The 20061-nt window shown below is 43.0% G+C and overlaps 1 protein-coding gene across 2 annotated transcripts; it reads left to right on the forward strand.

The window, feature by feature from the left end:
- Positions 1 to 382: 382 nt before the first annotated feature.
- On the forward strand, positions 383 to 19297 carry LOC120571730 (SNF-related serine/threonine-protein kinase-like). 2 transcript variants are annotated; one of them, XM_039820805.1, is made up of 8 exons: positions 383 to 766; positions 5301 to 5666; positions 6110 to 6328; positions 7457 to 7703; positions 12984 to 13125; positions 14481 to 14693; positions 15002 to 15136; positions 16581 to 19297. In XM_039820805.1, the coding sequence occupies exons 2-8, from the start codon at positions 5544 to 5546 to the stop codon at positions 17881 to 17883; spliced, it is 2382 nt and encodes a 793-aa protein (XP_039676739.1). In that variant the 5' UTR covers positions 383 to 766; positions 5301 to 5543; the 3' UTR covers positions 17884 to 19297. The 2 variants fall into 2 exon arrangements, with proteins under 2 accessions (XP_039676739.1, XP_039676738.1); XM_039820804.1 differs by lacking the exon at positions 383 to 766 and adding an exon at positions 1586 to 1873.
- Positions 19298 to 20061: the final 764 nt, after the last annotated feature.

A 20061-nucleotide genomic window follows, 5' to 3' on the forward strand; every position in this document is an offset into this window, starting at 1 on the left:
GCCATTTCAGGCCAAATTAAAAGCGAATTGATGTATCCACTTGTTTTGCAGAAGACTGAATGTAGTCTGAAGCTTTGTTTTGTCCAGCAGTGTAGTGCATATCTGTAGAGCTTCTTGTTCAAACATGTTTTTGTGAGGTAGCATGCTTCTCATACAGACAACACTGATTCAGTTGAACAGTCATGAAACCAAACGATGTTATAATGAGTTTCTAAATGCTCCTGCAAATGCATTTCACTCATTCACTATGTGTCAGTGTCACTGAATTTTTGCAACCCAAAAAAAACTTTTTCTCAAACATCCACTAGATGGCAGTCGCAGCTAATGGTGGGTTTTGACCTGACAAATCTTGAATACGAATTGAAAATGAATACTTTTCTAATTGAGTTGGTGTCACTCACCACTCATCAATGGCTTTGCCTTGTAACCTATGATCATTAAAACAAATCTTAATACAGAGCATTTGCAGCCTGCAGCCCAATCCTGGCTGAGATGAATTAGCATGGTAGGAGATCCTGTCCCCAGCTAAACAGGCTCTTCTTCAAATCCCAGAGAGGAGCTTGCAAATATTACATAACCACACACTTGAACATTGTCCAGCTAGTTCAGATTAGAGAACAGGGACACATAACAGTTAATGCCAACACACATCCCCTCTCACAACCACCACACACACCAAGCGTTGGATTCCTCCCTGACAGCCCAAGAAATGTGGCGGAGGAAGGAGGGGGTGTTGAAGGAGGCCCGAGGAGGGCCAACTCAATAGGTAAGATAACAGCTGATAATTATCTCCATTATTCTTCTGTATCTTGACTGAGCCATATAATATCTATTTCACTGTTTATGTTGCGTTTAAATGTCAAATTATGTGAACGGGTCAGGTAAAGATAAAGTACATTCTGTGTTATTATCATGAGGCCTGTCAAACACGCTTTTCTCGGAGCGTAGTTCTGACGTCAGAGATGAATGGTAGCTGCGGATGCACAGTGAGTGAGCTGTCATTCAGTAATAATGACACCGGAAAACAGGCCAATTGTCCTTCAAAATAAAATAATACATAAAGAGTGCCCATCATGTAGGGCAGCATAAAAAGTGGAGCCGATGTCAATGTTTTTGAAAAAATGAATACCTAGGCTTTGAGGCCATTGCCTGTTATTCACAGTTTGAGTTATTTCTTTACCTTAGTTCTCATTTTTATATAATTTTCATATTAAATACTATTTCATATATTTAAATATCTCTTTTCTCTTCCTGTAAGAAAGTTGTGATTTAGCATAAAAACTCGACAGTGTATTTATCCAATCAAATGTGAATTGTTGTTGAAAGCTTGTAGTATTTGAAGATCAAAATGATTTAAACATACTGCCTAGTGGTTGATTTTCTGTTAAGGAAGTTATTTAAAACTCCCAAAAGGTATGAATAAGTGAGGAAAGAAGCTGAAAGCCAAAGCAAAAGGTCACATGCCTATCAAATAAAATAAAAAAAACACGTTTTACATCTCAAAACGTTGCTAAAAGATTTATTTCATAGCTTAACTATTGAACTAAAACTAATAAAGGACATGCTTTTATTTTGAAAGCCAAACGTCCTGTGGTATCCTGCTACCAGTGTTTTTGACGCAGCTGAATTAAGAGCAAGTGAAGAGAGGGGGAGAGAAAGACGGAGGTTGAGTTGAAGACAGTGGGACAGACTTTACGCAGGGATTCACTGGAATAATCGTTGGCCGGTCTTCTGTTAGTCGGTACCGAGTCTTAAACTGCCGGAGGATATCAGCCCGGTTAAACCACGCAGCTCACCGCGCGTCACCCCGCACACATCCGCAGTTTGAAAGGGAACAGATAGGACGGCTGGCGCTGCTTCAGATTCCTCTGTGGTAAGTAGGACTGGTGAAGCGCATGCAGGCTGATGGTGCGGGCCCCCCTTGTAGTAGTATGTGTCAAGTTTAGCTTGGCTCCGTTGGATATTGGGGGGACTTTTTTCTTTAATGCGTATCCTTCGAAGCGCGTGTTAGCATGCTGTCCGTGTCTTCACAGCTCTCATGTGCGTGCTATTGGCGCAGGCTGGTCTGCGCTGTTATGTTATTGTGGATGCAGCCAACAGGCATGTTGACAGTAGAGGGGGGTTGGAAGGGTCCCATATGGACAGTAGCACCTATGCAGTGATAATAACTGATCTGTGTAGAATGGTCAGCACAGCCCTTTGATATTCCACTTAGTTGACAGTAGTGAAATATTTACCATACATATGATGCTACTATAATTCTATTATATGATCCAACTATAGGGACTTGGAAGTGTTCTGTGGTACTGTGTAGTTTACAGTGACCTCTCATAGGTATCTTTATTATAGTCTTACAATAACCCCATACAGACAATATGTAGTACAATGTAGTGTCTTTTTCAGTACTAAATAAATGTTATGTTCTATGCATATGACAGTCTTAAAGGCTGCCTTCAGTGTGTGAAAATAAAAAGTACTGAGTCCAACAGAATAAAACACTACATTGTTCCTATATTATTTCTATAGGGATTTACCATATTTATATAGCACCTAATGTCACAACCACTCCTGTGGTGTCCCTGTAACATTCCCTCCAGTGATGTATATTTCGGTCAGATTGTATACGAGTAGAAGTGGTTCCCAACCTGGGTACAGGGATCCCTGCAAGGGGTTGAAAGTACATTCTGAGGGGCCATGAGAGCATTAGGATAGGACAGCAGAAAAAAACAAACACATTTCTGCTACTTAAAATGATAACTTTCTTCTAAGCTAATCTTTAGTTTTTACTCTGTAATTTAAGGCTTATAAAAAAAATCTATAAGTCGTCGGTTGAACTGGTAACAATTAGTATTAGTGGTGTTTTGCCAAAACAGTTGGTACCACTGTATTATCGTCCTTAACATCTACCAGATCTTTGTACCAGTATTACATCTTGAATTGCTTACCATCTGCAGTGTGTCAAAATCTTTGCTTGTAAACAGACTTTAACAACTTTGACACATTAATATCTTAATCAAGGTTGTATTTTGGACCAGGAAACTGATTCCAGTTAACCAGAGACTTGATAACCCCCAATTCATATCTTGAATCTGGGCAATGAGAGTGGAGCAGATCCTATATAACAGGTCCTTGACCTCATATGCGTGTGTTGGGTGCACGCATGCAAACTACTACCTTGTAAATCATCGAACAGTTACATAACCGACCACAAAGCGTACACGACTGGTACACTGCTGAACTGTTTGTTTACATGGACATCAAGTGCATTTTCTTAACTTGCAATGTCACCCATCTTTAAACCAATCAAGTGATTAAAAACACACTCTTGAGGTAAGAGGTCTGGATTTAGACTAGCAGATCCTGGTTTGACCCAGGCCAACACAACAGCTCACCACCCGACAGCCCACGTTGATCTCACCTAACCTGTCTTGACGTGTGTGTCTGTGTGTGTGTCTGTGTGTGTAAGATACACAGAGCAGAGACAGATAGAGATGTCATCCTCCTATTATAAGAACAATGACTCACTGAGGATTGTACCTGTGAGAAAAGAGTCAAACTGTGGATCACATAAAAAGCCCAAAGAGCTTTTTAGTCTTTCAAAGTTTCATTTGAGCAACCACAGATTGCCGGTGGGTTGGAGACGTTTTCACTTTTTCATCTTACTGTATCTAGTTATGTTGATAGGCGTGTTCCCTGGCAACAGTTATGCCTGATTGATTGCCAGTTATCTCTGTGGATCCAGGTGAGTGGGACACACCTAGACGAGGATCACCACCCAGGAATGTTCCTGCCTGTTCATTGTGTGTTTTTTGCCGTGTCTGTGCTCTTGGCACGCAGGTAGATTCCTGGAGGAGGAATGGCGTGCCTCCCCTGGAGGCGTTGTTTCATAATCAGGGCTGTGAAGCAACACGCTGTATTCTGGTGAACAGAGCGGAGGGTCAGAAATGTGAGCGCGGCGGTATGTGAGCTGAATTAGTGCAGAATAGTAGAGTTTTGTCATCCTTGAGGGGCAGAACATATCAAATGACAGATTCATTATGAAGAAATTCTAAATATAGTCCAAAAAAATAGTCAATAACTGATAAGTAGATTAACAGAATATTAGTCCATAATAGTTTTAATGAATACATTAATTATTTGAGTCATTTCATCAAGAAAAAAAAATATATTTTCTGGTTCCAGCTTCTCAAATGCAAGGATTTTCTGCTTTTCTCTGTTTAATTTCTTTGTTAATTGAATATCTTTGGGTTTTGGACTGTTCCCCATTTAAAGGCATCACCTTGGGGTTTTAAGAACTTGTTTATTACTCTTTTTTTTTTTTTTTGACATTTCATACACTAAAAAATTAATTTGAATGAAATAATATAAACAAATTAATCATAATACAAATATTGGTTAGTTGAACCTACCTTTCTTGTATTTTCCCTTTTATCAAAGCTGTGTTACAGACCCCTGGTAAGGCTTAGTGTATAAATTAAAGTAAGAAATGTCTCTTCAACACTTACATGAGTTAATTCTATATGCAAGAGGACTCAGAGTCAAACTTTACTCTTATCCAATGCCAGTGATTGTCCCCAATTATCCATATAGAAAATTGAGTCATCAGTATATTTGATGATGCAGGCCATGTGTTGGGTGGTACACTTCTGGGTCTGGGACTACTAGTTTTAAGTTTGAATTTAGCTTTTTGGTTTTGTAGTAAATGAAGATTGGAAACTTTTTTTGATTTCACAATCATAACATATTTTCTTGTTAAATTATATGCTTATATGCACTCAGATGTCCGTTATAGTCACTCTAGCAGCGTCGGGCTGGCAACGTCATTTTCATTTTCATTCATCCAATACTTTGGTTATGAACAAATGCCTGCAAAACGGGCAACATTTCCATCAGCATTCGCTGTACCTTTTTGTTAAGTGCTAATAACCAAATGTTAAAAAGATAACTAAGATGGTGAACTTTGCAAACATTATACCTGCTAACCATCAGCATGTTAACATGACATGACAGTGTCATTGTGAGCATGTTAGCACGCTGACAGCATAGCTGTAGAGTCTTAGTTTAATTAACTCTTTGATTCCACTATTACAACTCATCCAATTATAAAATAGACACTAACATGCAGAGAATGTGGCCTTGAGGATCCCAGTTCATCAGACAGGTTCATGACTCAGGGTTCAGCAGGATTTCCTCCGAAGCAGTGACTCAGTTCGTTGTAGAGATTCATTGAAGGGTTATATTGTCACTATGAATGGGTGAATTTTGATTCCCTCTCTCTCTTGTACCATTTTCACCCTAAGATCAAAAGAAGATGGGATTGAAGTGAGCACGTGGCAGCGCAGCAGGACAAAGCTCTGTGAATATTTGCCGCTGCCATCCAGCAGAGGATCTTATCATCAAATCCTTGAAACTACCTCGAGAGACCTGCAGCTGGTCTAAAATCCAACCAACCAAATTCCACCTAACTTCAACCTACGCAGGAGGAGATGGAGAACTGACTGGAGACCAGAAGGCAGCTCCTCCGTCCGCGTCCACCAGCAGCGATGGCGGGGCTCAAGCGTCATCACGACGGGAAGATCGCCGGGCTGTATGACCTGGACAAGACGCTGGGCCGTGGACACTTTGCTGTAGTCAAACTGGCCCGACACGTATTCACTGGGGAAAAGGTACGCTTGCCCATTTCTGTACATGCAAGTGCAAAGCCTAAGTGCCAGTGATTTGCCTCACCCTTAGAGACCGACATACCAAAGAAGGGTGATGAGTAACACTTAGATATTTGAGTAATGTCTCATACGTGAGATGCGTGGATAGGTTTGCCAACGTATTGTGTTGATCTTGGCTTTTGTGAATGTTTTACCATCACATGATGTTCTCAGTGGTGTTCCTAGAGGCGTTACCCACCTGACGAAGACCAAAACACTAAATACTTGTAATGTTTCTGTTTGATAACCATTGCAACATCTTTAGTATCGGCTCTACACATCAGCAGTTAGCTGCTTCAGTCGGAAAGTGTCAATAACCTCTACAGTATGCACAAGCTGCTGCTGACAGTTGTAGATTGGGACTGTATGTCATCAGTTCTGTATTTGACATTATGTTGCTCCTCTAGGTAGCAGTGAAGGTGATAGATAAGACTAAGCTGGACCCGGTGGCGCGGGGCCACCTTTTCCAGGAGGTGCGCTGCATGAAGATGGTGCAGCACCCCAACGTGGTGCGCCTCTACGAGGTCATCGACACAGCCACCAAGCTCTACCTCATCCTAGAGCTGGGAGACGGAGGAGACATGTACGACTGCATCATGAAGCACGACGGAGGCCTCACTGAAGAGGTGAGTTACCTGACTTGGGGACTCGCTACCATCTCCAGGGGTTGCTCAAGATAAAGCAAGAGAAAGGAGATCAGTAAAGTATCATATCCATATTTATTCTCCTGTGAAAGAATAACTGAAGCTCAAGTCTCTATGGGCAGAATTTAGATGTAGCTCTTTTTTTTAATTTTAGTTAAGACTATTTTGTTGGAATTCAGTGAAGGGCACTTCAAAGGTAGTTAGAAGCTCACCAATGCATTGCGCATACCGATTCTTTCAAGTTAATCAATTACACACTCCAGGAGACAACTGTGTGACATTGAAAGCTCTAACAGTATAAGTTCAGCAGGGAAAAAGGGATGAGGCGTTCTCAAACTCTGCAATGGTAGCAGTGGCTTTGATGCGGCAGTCAATAAGCAGGTAGAAGTTGGTTTTGGGGTAAAATAAGTTGAAATAAGAGTTGGCATCTTTGGTGAGATTTGTGCATGTCATACTGCAGATAAATTTTTCCCCAAGTTAAACAAAGATAACATTTAAAGGTGCCGTAGGTAGGATTGCGAAGCTCCAGGATTTAGTTAAAAAATTTGAACATTGACAACTTCTCAGTCCCTAAGCCCCTCCCCCCCACAAGGGAGAATGAATGCGTGTGCATGAGCAGTGATTGACACAGTGTTAGACACCCCCCTCCCTGGCCCTGATTGGTGCATCTGAACAGGGAGCTGTGGATTTTTGCAAATCCCACTACAGGCTGTAGGTAGGAGGAGCCGGATTTTTTAAAAATGACCTGCTTAATGTAGTTCTACTGGAACATAGGGTCAGTTTCATGTGACAGAAAGTTAGTTTTATAAGTCTTACCTACTGCACCTTTTTAAGGAGGCACGCTTAAATAGCTTTCATGTACAGAGTTAGATAAAAACAATGATGCCACTCTCATTTCCGTTAAGTATAGAGCGAGAGCCAGAAGATGGTTAGCGTAGCTTAGCATCAAAACTGGAGACAGGGAGGAGATGGCTTGTCTGGTTTTGAGCTTCTCATCTCTCACCAAGAAAGCAAATACAAAATGTTAAACTACTGCTTTACAGAGTCCACAAAGGCATTGGCGAGATACATTACTATTGCTTGCTACCATTCCCGTCTCTCCTCTCCAAGGTGGCCAAGTGTTACTTTGCCCAAATTGTCCACGCCATCTCCTACTGTCACCGGCTGCACGTGGTGCACAGGGACCTGAAGCCAGAGAACGTGGTGTTCTTCGAGAAGCAGGGGGTCGTCAAGCTCACCGACTTCGGCTTCAGCAACCGGTTTCAGCCCGGGAAAACACTGAACACGTCCTGCGGCTCATTGGCCTACTCCGCTCCTGAAATACTGCTGGGGGACGAGTATGACGCTCCTGCTGTGGGTGAGTCTAAAGAGCTGGCAGAGAGTGAGTTCTACGTAGATATCTATGCTGATTCATCAAAAGTTAGTTACTTATTACAGCTTTTACTGTCACAGTCCGTAGTCCAGTGTTCGTTGCCAGCAACAGGACATGGTACACACTGCCTATCAGCCTCGTTAAATGATGCTTTCACATTCACACACTCTCTGTGCAGATGTGACCTACTGATGGCTATGAATACACCTTGAATATATTGTAAATGGCCTACAGTACTTTGGATGGGCCCTGCAGACAACTTAGGCAGCGTTATCAGCCAGCTGATAGAAGGACAAGATCTGCTCAAAGATCAGATCTTGTTAGTGTACCGGGCAGCTTGCAAATTAGACTACAACTTTATCCACAGAATTGCAGACCTACACCTGCAGTTTATTTTAGTCTGCGGTTGACGTTCATTGACAGTCATGGCCTGTCTGTGTATAATAAAATCTGATAGCAAATCAGGCTGAAATTGGTTTCCTCAGCACTCTCAAGCAGCCTCACCCCGACCGCCGCTGCCACCACCACCCCTCCGCCTCTCCACCTCTCCCATCGATAGTGGTACCAATTCTTGCTGAGCCACAGCTTAGATATTCAATCAAAAATGTAATGGAAAAGAAATGAAACAGAGGCGTGCAGATTCCGAGGGGTGAAAGAAGCGTTGAGGGGGAAAAAACGGACGGAGAGAAACAGGAGCGAAAGAGACGGGGCGAGAAAAAGCATCAGTAGTCTTTCTGTTTATCCAGAGGCCACTGCGTCAGAGCAAGAGAGAAGCATTTTCTATTTTTTCTGACGGAGTGGATTCGCAGTGGCTATTTTCTTCTGTCTGCCTTCGCTCTGTCTCAGTCTCTTTTGCGGCCAAGCAGATAAGCTGCTCCCAAATATTGAAAGTGTAGTAATAATAGTAATTTAACTGCATGCAGGTTTTTTTGGGGGATTATCGTGTGAGTAGCTGGATATATGTGGCCTGTAAAAGCCTGTCTGAGACTTAGTGTGTGTGTGTGTGTGTGTGTGTGTGTGTGTGTGTGTGTGTGTGTGTGTGTGTGTGTGTGTGTGTGTGTGTGTGTGTGTGTGTGTGTGTGTGTGTGTGTGTGTGTGTGTGTGTGTGTGTGTGTGTGTGTGTGTGTGTGTGTGTGTGTGTGTGTGTGTGTAGCCTAGTTTTTTGTAGTGAGTATACTGTTATTTTTCCCTCCTAGCCTCATTCTCGCCCATGTCCCAGAGCGACAACCCCATAAATTTTTTTTTTGTAGTACTACAGCATAAAGCATCAGCCTCATCTGGCTCATTTTCGGTTTCTGTAACGTAACCGTCTGCTGCAGTGTCACCCAAAGTTACAGTAGCTTCAGGGCCAGGCTTACGAAAATAATGAGAGTATAGTTTGAGCTGGCTTTCATTTTATATCTACTCTAGTGATTCACATTAGTTCATTTCATGTTTGCACAGAGAATGACCATCAAGCAACTGCGGTGATGTTCCTAGGTGACTCGCAACACACACGGGGTATATTGTAATTCTTGACCTTTCCTAGTGGGTATATGGCGTACACAGTACCTGCGTGTCACATACACTGCACCACTGAGTGTGTGTTCTGTCCTCTGGAGTGTTCATACTGCCTGTGCGCTTTTGTTCATTCAGGCGAGTTGATGATGATGTTTTGATTGCGGGGATTATCCAGCCAGCCGGGATGTAACATTGCGTGATTCTATCAGCGGCGCAGTTTGATGTGGAACGCAGGCTGAATGGAGGCCAGAAGTCCTGATTTACGGGGCTTTGAGGTAACCTGGCCTGGGATTACACCGCTGCCAAGGTCTACCTGTCGACAGCCGGTAGGGTGCTGAGTTTTGCAGGTGACGTGCCAGGTGGCGGCCAGCCCGGTTTGTTGCAGAGATAAAGAGGCTGTCTCAAGTCGAGCCTGTTTGGAGTTTGTTGCTCTTAAAAGGAAGTGCTGAAAATAATATAAGATGGAAAGTGATCCCAAATAGAGGGCGGGGGGATGTTGCACCAGTAGTCAGTCATACAGATGGTGCCAATTATCAGGCACAAACTGCAAAAAAAAAGCTGGAAAAAAAGGTTTCAAGTGCTTCCACCAACAAATCATTCTCTCACACGCTTGGGTAGACCTGTCATAGTTCCCAAGGTGTGAAGCAGTGTGTGAATAAAAAGAAGTTGGAGGATAGAATAATATGTGAAATGTGTTCTTGTGCAAAAAAATTAGAATGAAATCACAGGTTTAACATTATTAAGAGCAATGAAAAGATGTCTGCCTCCTTTTGCCCTCTGATGTTATGCAGTGTGTGGGCTCTCTCCTTTTCGTCTCCAGTAAATGGAAAGTTAAATATAGATTTCTGCTTCCTCTTCAAGAAGCACAAGCTGCGCTTAAAAAAACATTAACTTACCTGATAGCAATTACAAAGAACATATCCTGGTCACGTGCATATCTGTGCATAATGAATATGCACAAGTGGTAGGACTTTGTAGGAAAAGACGTTGCATAAAGATCAGCAGGACAGGATGCTGAACTTGAACCCCCCTCTCATCCTCGGGGTTAAGACACAAGGAAGAGCTTGTGGGTTATCTCAGGGAAAAACCATAGGTGTTAAAATGCGACACGGGGCAGTACAACGGGATGTTTACACTCCCAGCTGTCGTCAATAAGTAGCCGGCATCGTTAGCTCAAGTGATGCTAGTGTGCAGTGACGCGAAAAGGTGTCATCATCAAGAGATGTTGTCCGCCATCTGGTTTATAAATAAAGTTATCGAGGAAGGAAGTTTGGCGGACAGCTGACGCAAGTAATGAGGGAGCGGGGTCACGGTTGCTAGGATACGTTGGCCAGGGGGATGGTGGTGGGGACTGCAGCAGTGTTTGCTCCCTTCATCAGCAGTACGAGACGCTCCTTCGCAGCCTCAGAGCAATAAATACTCGCCACCCACAGTAAACGGGCACATTTACCAGATTGCAATCTCCAGCGTATCCTGGCAAACTGCAGTGATTTGAAGACATATCAGTGGGGATGTTGGGGAGGATAACCCCACTTAGTTTACTCAGTTTATCACCTTTTTTTGTGTGCAGAATAAGTGTTTAATATATCAAATTGATGCAAGCTACTGTACATAATTGCAGGGTCTGTTCAAGGTAGTAATAGATACGATAAGAACTGATATTTGGCACATAAAGCGTCATCAACACAATGTATTTAAGAGAAAAAGTCACACAGTTACTTTGTTTGATCGAATAGTGATCACTGCAATTCCTAATATTATATAGTGAAATGATTCTGTGTAATGTTAAAGTGGTGGCTCATGGCGACAACGCCACAGAGAATAATCACTCAACTCTGCAGTTCACCTCACCTTTACGTAGCATTACATTAGCATCTTTGAGCTCATTGTTTTGGTTTTACGGCTGCAACTGTACTGTTGTAGTGGGCAGCTGGTAGTTAAGATTTTGATAGACCCGTACGCCATACGTTTACTGCCCAGAACCAAATGGCAGACAGCAGCAAAATCAGCAACTAGCTGGCCAGAATCCCATCTCCTAATGAATGCGTTTGTTGCTTTGTCTGCTGAATGTGTCTAGTTTATAAGGTGATATGTCGGTGTTGTGTTTCCAGCTTTTAAAGGGACACGCCACCGTTTGTTGAAATAGGGCTTATCACGGTCTCCCCTAGCTGTTGATAGGTGGGCCAATGCATTTTTTGTGCATGCATTGTTTTAGTCCGGTGCAACACCGGCAGCGCCGCTAGTTAGCTTAGCGTAGTGAATGGAATCCTATGTTTCCGGTTAGCATGTTGTGAGTAAAAGTGAGCCAACAAAAGACAAAAAAAAACAACCTAATTACTTTCACTGAGACCAAAAATGCGTTGGCCCACCTATCTACAGCCAGAGTAGACCGTGATAAGCCCTATTTCAACAAATGGTGGCGTATTCCTTTAACACTGCCCCAAAGTGGCCAAAAAAAGATCAATAAATGCAGCTTTAAAAATGAAGAAAGATATTGTAAATCAACTGACTTTTGCTGATACTCATGCTGCTCGCAAAGAAGAAGAAATGCTTTAACTGCTACTTTTTGTTTTTACTTATAGACTGCATTACTTCACTTAAACCTACATTGTGTAATTTTTTGAGTTGATTCTTAGCAAAAAAAACCTTTGTTCTTTCACAAATATGTGCTCATTCATGTGTAATTACTTCCACCAACTAATCAAAGTATTCTCGTAAGCGCAGAATCTGCCATTCAGAATCATTCAGAATACATATGAGCGAGTCATTCCAATGACTGCAACCATGTAGCGCCTCCATCTTTAAAATCCATTAGCCAAAGAGGGACATACCTCCGCCTTTTACACTCAGTGGCACCGTGACAAATGCCAGATTACTCGCCAGGGAAGTGAAAAAGAGAATTAAAACGACAACGTGACAGGCAAAGCAACAAGACCAAAGTTAATATTGGAGTGGCTAGAACAGCTGCGTGTAAACAATGGAGATACTAAGAGCTAATTTTGGGTTTGGGCCACCGCAGGAGTTAAAACTCACTCGTGATGGGAGGGGCTAGAAAGTAATATTCAGTTGGTTTTCATATACAATTTCACCGCTAGATGGGAGAAATTCTTACACAATGTAGCTTTAAAGCCCCAAATCTTGCAATCCTTTTTTTTTTTTTTTTTAAAGTCTTTGTGAAAAAAGGGGTCAACCCACCGAATGCTTTTCTGTCACTGTCTCTTTGGCTCGTAGTCAGTGTACAACTGCAGAATGTGTGTCAGTGGACCATCCCGCTGACCAGAGCGCCAGCAAACGCCCAGAGCCAAAAGTTGCTCCTTTCAACACATAAACGGATAATCCGACCAAGAGAACTGTTCCATGAAATTAGCATTTGTCTGAAGCTTTGAGGGATGAACACGTTAACCCATTTTCCCAGGACTGCACGTTTGTGCGAGAGTGCATGCATGTGTGTGTCAGCATGACACCGGCGGTAGTGCAGAGCCTCATCCTTGGTTAGACAGATGTGTCCTAAGCCAGTACATATTTATGGAAATGGCTCTGATCGAATATGATTCATGCTTTATTTGAGATGGGGCGGGGCAGCTCTTGTCATTTTATATCTAGGTCACTAAGCAGAAAGGACATTTTTTGGTCTGTCATCCTTAATCTGTTTTAGTTCCTGAGGCCATCCACTTTAAACAAATTCACACTTAGTTTGCATATTATGTGCACCAAAGGGTCATTGGTATGAGCATACAATACGCCATTCTCTCTGTGTCTCTGCAGATATCTGGAGTCTGGGGGTGATCCTCTTCATGCTGGTCTGCGGTCAGCCCCCCTTCCAGGAGACCAACGACAGCGAGACGCTCACTATGATCATGGACTGCAAATACACAGTGCCGCCACACATCTCCCATGCATGCCGAGAGTGAGTAACACGCACGCGCACATACCCGCACAGATGGGACGGAGTACTCTGCAGGCGCTGCATATTTCATGTTCATAGATGTGTGAACGAAAAGAGAGGAGCGGCCTGGCTTCCGCTGCTCCTCGTTGTCCTGCTTTCACTCGGCGCTGCAGTCTGTCCGCTCCACCAGAGATGCAGCGCTGCGTTAAGTGTATCTAATGCACCCTTTAAAATCGGCCCTCTATTTTTAACATTGTGAGGGTTTAACGATGCGTCAGAGCAGAGCAAGGCGAAATAGGTGCTGAATACATTTTGAATGGCTGTAGCTTTGTAACCACATTGTTTTTGCACATGGCTTTATTAGTTTATTAATTATTTCAAAATTGGCACACGTGCTGATTCATGTGTTTGTTTGTTTGATACTTAAACAAGTTGCTCATGCATGTGGTCTTCAAGAAACAGCACATCGTCCTGTTTGGTGAGCGTGATTTAGCCAGTGAAGTTAGTTACACTACCCCTTGCTGGACTGCAAAAACAAATGGTAAAGGTTCATCCCAGGTAGGGTTTGACTGATCTGGGTTTTAAAGGCAAACACTGATAACAGTGCTGTGGGAGATCAGCTGCAGAGGTGATGTTTTGTACCGATATCTAATTTCTTTGTATTTAACCATTTGCCATGCCAGCGGAGTTATTGGTCGATTACACCAAGGGCATCTTATTGAATAAAGTGCATTGTATCCCTTTTGTTGGAGGTAGAAGGCACTGAATAGCCATTAATAGATTTTTGACTGGCATCAGCTGCTTCCTTCATGCGTCACAATCACTGTTTCGTTTATCAGCTATGTAGCTACCAGCTAACTTATATTAACATCCAATAATATACATGCTATGTAGGTATAGCATGGCCATTGTAATAATTTCTGGTTTGTTGAAACTTGGGTGTTGGGTCTTCAACAGCGGGGCGAGAAACATGAGCATTCAGATGATCAGATGTGGTTGTAAACAAGCCAACAGTTCGGCCAATTTATCAATTCCATTTCTTTTGGAGGTTAAATATAAGTGAGCATATCAAAATGTTGTACATTTCACAGGAAAGCTGTATTCTTAAACTTACTACGGCAAGTACAGTGGGTCAAAGTTTCCACAGAAGTCGGTCTGTAAACTGTGATGGATGTTTACAGCGGACAGTTTGGGTAATAATTTTACCATTAACCTTTATTTCCTCTTCCAGATAAGTTTGGCTAACCTTGGTGTTTATTTAAAACGGACTAATGTCAGCCTATAGACATAATTATCCCAAATACTACGGGAATATTGGTGTGTATCCAAACACAGCTGGAGTAGTGACCAGATGTTTCTGTTGTCCCTCCTTCCAGCCTTATAGCCCGCATGCTGCAGAGGGACCCCAAGAAACGAGCGACCCTAGAGGAGATCGGGGCCCACGAATGGCTTCAAGGTGTCGACCCCTCCCCAGCCACCAAGCTGTCCACCCCTCTGGTGTCCCATCGCAGCCTGTCGGAGGAGGAGCACGGCTCCATCATCCAGCGTATGGTGCTGGGGGCCATCACAGACCGAGACACCATAACTGAGTATGTTTCCCTCTATCTCTCACACACACACACACACACACACACACACACACACACACACGAACATGCAGCTGGGTTTGGTGCTGATCTGCATTGTTGAAATGTGGGTGTGATACCAATACAGAACTTTATATATAATTCAAATAGATATTGCAAAGTTTTTAAAGATAAAAACATGTCAGACTGCCATTAAAAACATGGGGTCTTATATTTCACTCTGTGTAAATCTTATGTGTGCGCTCGTGTACTCGTGTGTGTCTGTGTGTGTGTTTTGTAATTCAAAGTGATTTGTCCGTCCATCTTCTCAGGGCTCTGGAGTCAAATCAGTACAACCACATCACAGCTACATACTACCTGCTGGCTGAGAGGATGCTAAGGGAGAGGCAAGAGAAGGAGCAGCACTGCCAGACGCGATCACCCAGCCCCAGCAAGGCCCAGTTCAGGTACACACACACACACACACACACACACACACACACACACACACACACACACACACACACTCCTCGAGATGGACAGAGTGCTGCCTCTGCAGTGCTGTGTCCTGTCAGTTTCTAAAAGACAAGTTTGACAGCAGATGGAGAGAAGGAGCCTGTTTTTTTTCAGCAGAGAATGACAGACGGACTGATAATAGAAGAGAGTTTGCATATCAGCAACATTATCAGGGATGTGCTGCCAAAAAATATCTTGAAGTAAACCGCTCATATTTTCCTTATTGAGAAAGTGGAATTTAAAGAAAATGTAAGAGATTCAAAAATATTTATGAAACAGGTTTGTTGGGTTGGCTCTTTAGCATTAGCAGCTAGATATCTGGTTGGCATTTCGCAATTAAATGGCAACATTTAAAAATATGATAATAGGATATTAACTTTCTGCTCTGTAGTCTACAACACTGACCATGCTACCTTTCTTTTGGTTCATGTCTCATACACCGAGCAAGACTGCCCATCTCTAATCTGTAATTAGCCAATCGGTTGCTATTATTTTGCCTATCTCATCTGGTTAAGTGTGTTTGCATCATGCAAATTCATTGGTTCCGGCTTTCAGACAACTGAAGCATGTACAGTACGTATTGTAAAATGGAACATGTTTTATGGAACAGTGCAATATGGCCATTCATTATTCTGAAGTTTGATATGTGTATAGTAGGGTTGGGCGGTATCCAAATTTTGATACCGTCAAACCTCCTCCCTATTTTACCGCGCTATATACGGTATTACTGTGACTAATTAAAAATTATGACGTAAGGCTCAGACGGCATCACCAAACTGTTGGCTTGAGCACCGTTCAGTAACTGAATACCCAACACTAATACTGAAACAATAATAACATAACAACAACTTACAAAAAACTACTTTCTCCTCCACACTGTCACGTGATGACAACCACACATAATTACATAAATTATATTTAATATTTAATCCTTGTTTCCTATATAAGTGCATTGCATTTTTTTTATGACGGTATTGAAACTGATACTGTTGCTATTTTTAAGACCCCACGGTATACCGTATTACCGCCCAACCCTAGTGTATAGTATATTAATATATTATGTATATAGTATATTTGAATTAGAAATGTACAATTGACAATTTGTGCTGTAAATATTTTTTGCCAGTACAATGTGTTCATTGGTGTTTTTAATTTTGTACAGAAGCAGGTTTCCCCTGTCTGTATGTTAAGCTAGGAGGCCTCACTCCTGCTCCTTTACTTGATGACACAAGAGTGGTTTCAATATAACTCTTGCAAAGAAAGCAAATAAGCATATTTCCCAAAATGTTGTATGTTTTCTTTTGCAGCAAATCATGTAAATACATACATACCAGTATTGCTCATTCTGTTCAACCTACTAAACCTTGTTTTCTCTGTGTGTTTAACCCTTCACAGGCAGTCCTGGCCCACCAGAGTGGATGTTAACCAGGATGTCAGTGATGGCTTGGGGGGTCCGACTATCTCCCACCCCGGGGGGCCACAGTCACCTGCCCGCAGTGCTGAGAGCCTCCATAAAGGCCCCAGGCCCAAAACAGCTCTGCTGGACCTCAGCCAGCGGCAGGAGCACCACAGCCCAGCATCCAGCCAGCAGCAGTCTGCACGACAGAACCAGGAGAGGGGGCTCAGGAAGCCCCACTCCAACCCCCTCAGGCTGGGCTCTCTGACCTCAGTGGGCCCTTGCAAAACTCGTAGTCCCAGTCTTTTCAGCGTGGAGGAGGATGAGGAAGAAGAGGGGGAGGAAGACGCAGGTTTATCCGCTTCTGCACTACCTGCTCAGGTGGTGCTTCGTTGCAAAGCCTCTTCCTCATCATCTACGTCTTCTTCGGGTAATCGGCTGACGTCCCGTATGAGCGCTCCAGTTCTTAATCAGATTCACGAGGAGGATAAAGAGGATGAGGAAGAGGAGGAGAGGAGGGAGCTGCATGGATTCGGCCCACCCAAACCCAGCCTCAGCCTCAATCTGAACTCTAGAATACCATCGCCGCCAACACTCGTACCCTCGCCTAGCACTGTTGGTCTAACAGCACCGGTTGCCGCTTTCACCCCCAGCTCAGAGACTAGTGACGATGAGACAGAAAGTCCCCATAAACCAGATACGGCAACTGTAGGTGGACAAGGGGATGAGAGAGAAGGGAGGAAAGAGCATGGAGAGAAAAGGGGGTCAGGGCAGGGCAGTCCCTCCAGCTGTGCCAGTCCTGGATCGGGTTCGTGCCAAGGCAAGGGCACAGCCAAAGCTGCCAGCGGCCTGGTGGAAAGCTTAAAGCTGATGAGCCTGTGCCTGAGCTCTCAGTTCCACAACCTGACGGGGGGGGGAGGAGGAGGGGGAGGTGGCGGCAGCAGCGGTGCCGTTGTTGCGGGGGACACCCAGGACCATCCCATGTGGAGGATGTGCATGGGCGGCTCCACCGGTAGCCTGGATAAGGTCTCGCTACTGGGTGGCCCCTCACCCAGGGGGAACCTGTACCACCACCACCCCTCGCTGGGAGACGCGCTGGCAGACCCGCTGCTGGAGGGCCCCTGCACGGCCACGCTGAGGCTGGGAGAGCTGGACCTGGCCAGGGAGAACCACAGGAACATGAAGAACCGCGTTCTGCAGATGCCTCTGAGCGACAAGACTCTGTCCGTCAACATCCACCGGAGCCCCAAGGAGGGTCTGCTCTGTACTCCCACCCCACACAGTTGCTGCCAGGTCATCTAGAGCCCCTCCACACTCCTCCGTGCTCATCTATACATCCCTTATCATCTTGCTTTTGTTTTTAAGTCATGTCACCACTGGCCCATGAGTTCACGTTTTGCTTAGCATTTTATGCCGTTTCCTATTATTCAGCACTTAACGGTGGATAACTGGGAGAACGTCCAAATGCCTACTTTGCACATTTACAGACGCAAAAAGTCTCCATGGAGGAGACTGGGTGCCATGCCAAGTATGTGAAGCACTTTCAGCCGATTAAACGGGACACTTAGGGAACATTTTAACCCGCTGGTGTGTTTTAAATAACAGACATTGAGTATGGAAATGGACACAGGAGGTGCTCACATCCTAGCTCTCACACACTCATATACACTGTATGTACACATTTTGTGCACATCCACAGGCAAACCTATATCACTCCCATAAGCCGATTTAAAAGGGAAAGCTAATGAGTTTTAGTATCATGTTACATATCGTCTTTTGTTGTACTTGATGCTGTTTTTTTTTAATACCATTATTTTTAAAGATTTAAATTTGTACTGTTTTTGTTTTTTTAATTCTGACTGAAAGAGTTAATGCCTGCGTTTTCATTCCAGTAAGTACAAAGAACGGGGTGAAAATGGACAGCAGCACATAAGTATGATGGTGGCACACAGTATTTTATAGTCTATCACTGTTTTATTTTTCTATCTCGAACATGTCTCCACAGACTCTGAAAGAAAAGGCACACTCACTTGTCAAGTCTCTGCGCGGTTACATGGCAGAGTTTGTACATATGTGAATAACCTCCTAACAGTACTCTGTACCTGTAGTATTGACAGTAAAGTTGTATTGCAGTAGAACCCTGAATACTAGATCCTTATACACCCATTATTCGTCACTCCTACTGGATATTCAAGGTTTTTGGTTGAACCCAGAGCTAGAAATGTGTTTGATGGCAGGATAAAGAACATTGAAATGAAACTAAATTATTGTACAAGTAAAGGCAGCTCTTTAAATTCAAAGAGGCTGACTTCTAGGTGTAACCGAAACCATGTACATCCAGTAGCTGTCCAGGATCACGGTAGCCACTGTTGTAGCGTATTCCAGGACAAAAACAACAAAGGGGTTTCAATTGAACATAACACTGCCCCTTCAAGTATCGGTCTGTGTAACTGGATGTGTGACCCACCCCTAGTGGAATATATAACTTGACAGTGCATGTGTTTTGCTGTAGCAACCTTATTCTTACTCACTAAGGTCAATCCACCTGCTGTATCTACCTGAGTAACATTCAAATGGTCACTTTACTGTAGCCTCACAGCAATACCAGCGACTGCAAAATGTACAACAAAAATGGATGTGCCATAAATCTGTCTTGAGCATATTGTACTGTATGTATATGATAGAGATCTATTAAAATAAAATGATGTGAAAGGAATCTGTTTCTTGACTTTTGTTTTTTAATTGAAAGTTGTGAAAGCGCACCTTCATTTTCTTTTACCAATCCACCTTTCATAGGTTTCGGGACAGTAGTGTGAGGTATTTAATGAACACTAAAATGAAATCTGTTGTGTTGTGAAGCCATATTGCCAGAGTTAATAAATATGAGCCAATCGAAGTGATTTATTTTTTAGAAATATCTGTCTTTTTGGAGAGTAAATGAACATTTAATACATTGCCGTATAGGAACTATTGAGCACACTGAGGTCATGTCTGAGTTAATATGTATAGGAATTTGGAGTATATAAGAAATTAAAAGATTACATATAAAAGGGTTTAGTAGGACTGATCCTGAATCTTAAAATGTGACTGTGTCACGAAAGAAGATAAAAGATTTTGTATTTACTACTATAGTTATGTACATACCTGGCAGTGTGGAGACAGCTTACAAACAACATTTTGGGAGAAAATATTGAAATATATAAATATATATTTGATCAGTTTGATTGTTTTGAATACTCTGAAACTATTACAGTTTAATTGGCGGCTGGTGCATGTCTCCGATGGATGGGGCTCTGCTGTAGGGTGTAAGAAGAGGCACTATTGACTTGTGGGAAATGTAGGATCCATAATTTTCCCAAACTTGATCTGTACCAGGGGTTAAAAGTCAGGATGTCTGTTCCTCTGCTGCTTCAATTCTGACCATTATTTATTTATTTTTATTTTTTTTAACTCACCTCTTGTCTTTAAAATAAAATACAA

This window comes from Perca fluviatilis, chromosome 13, assembly GCF_010015445.1.
Source record: "Perca fluviatilis chromosome 13, GENO_Pfluv_1.0, whole genome shotgun sequence".
NCBI lineage: Eukaryota > Metazoa > Chordata > Actinopteri > Perciformes > Percidae > Perca > Perca fluviatilis.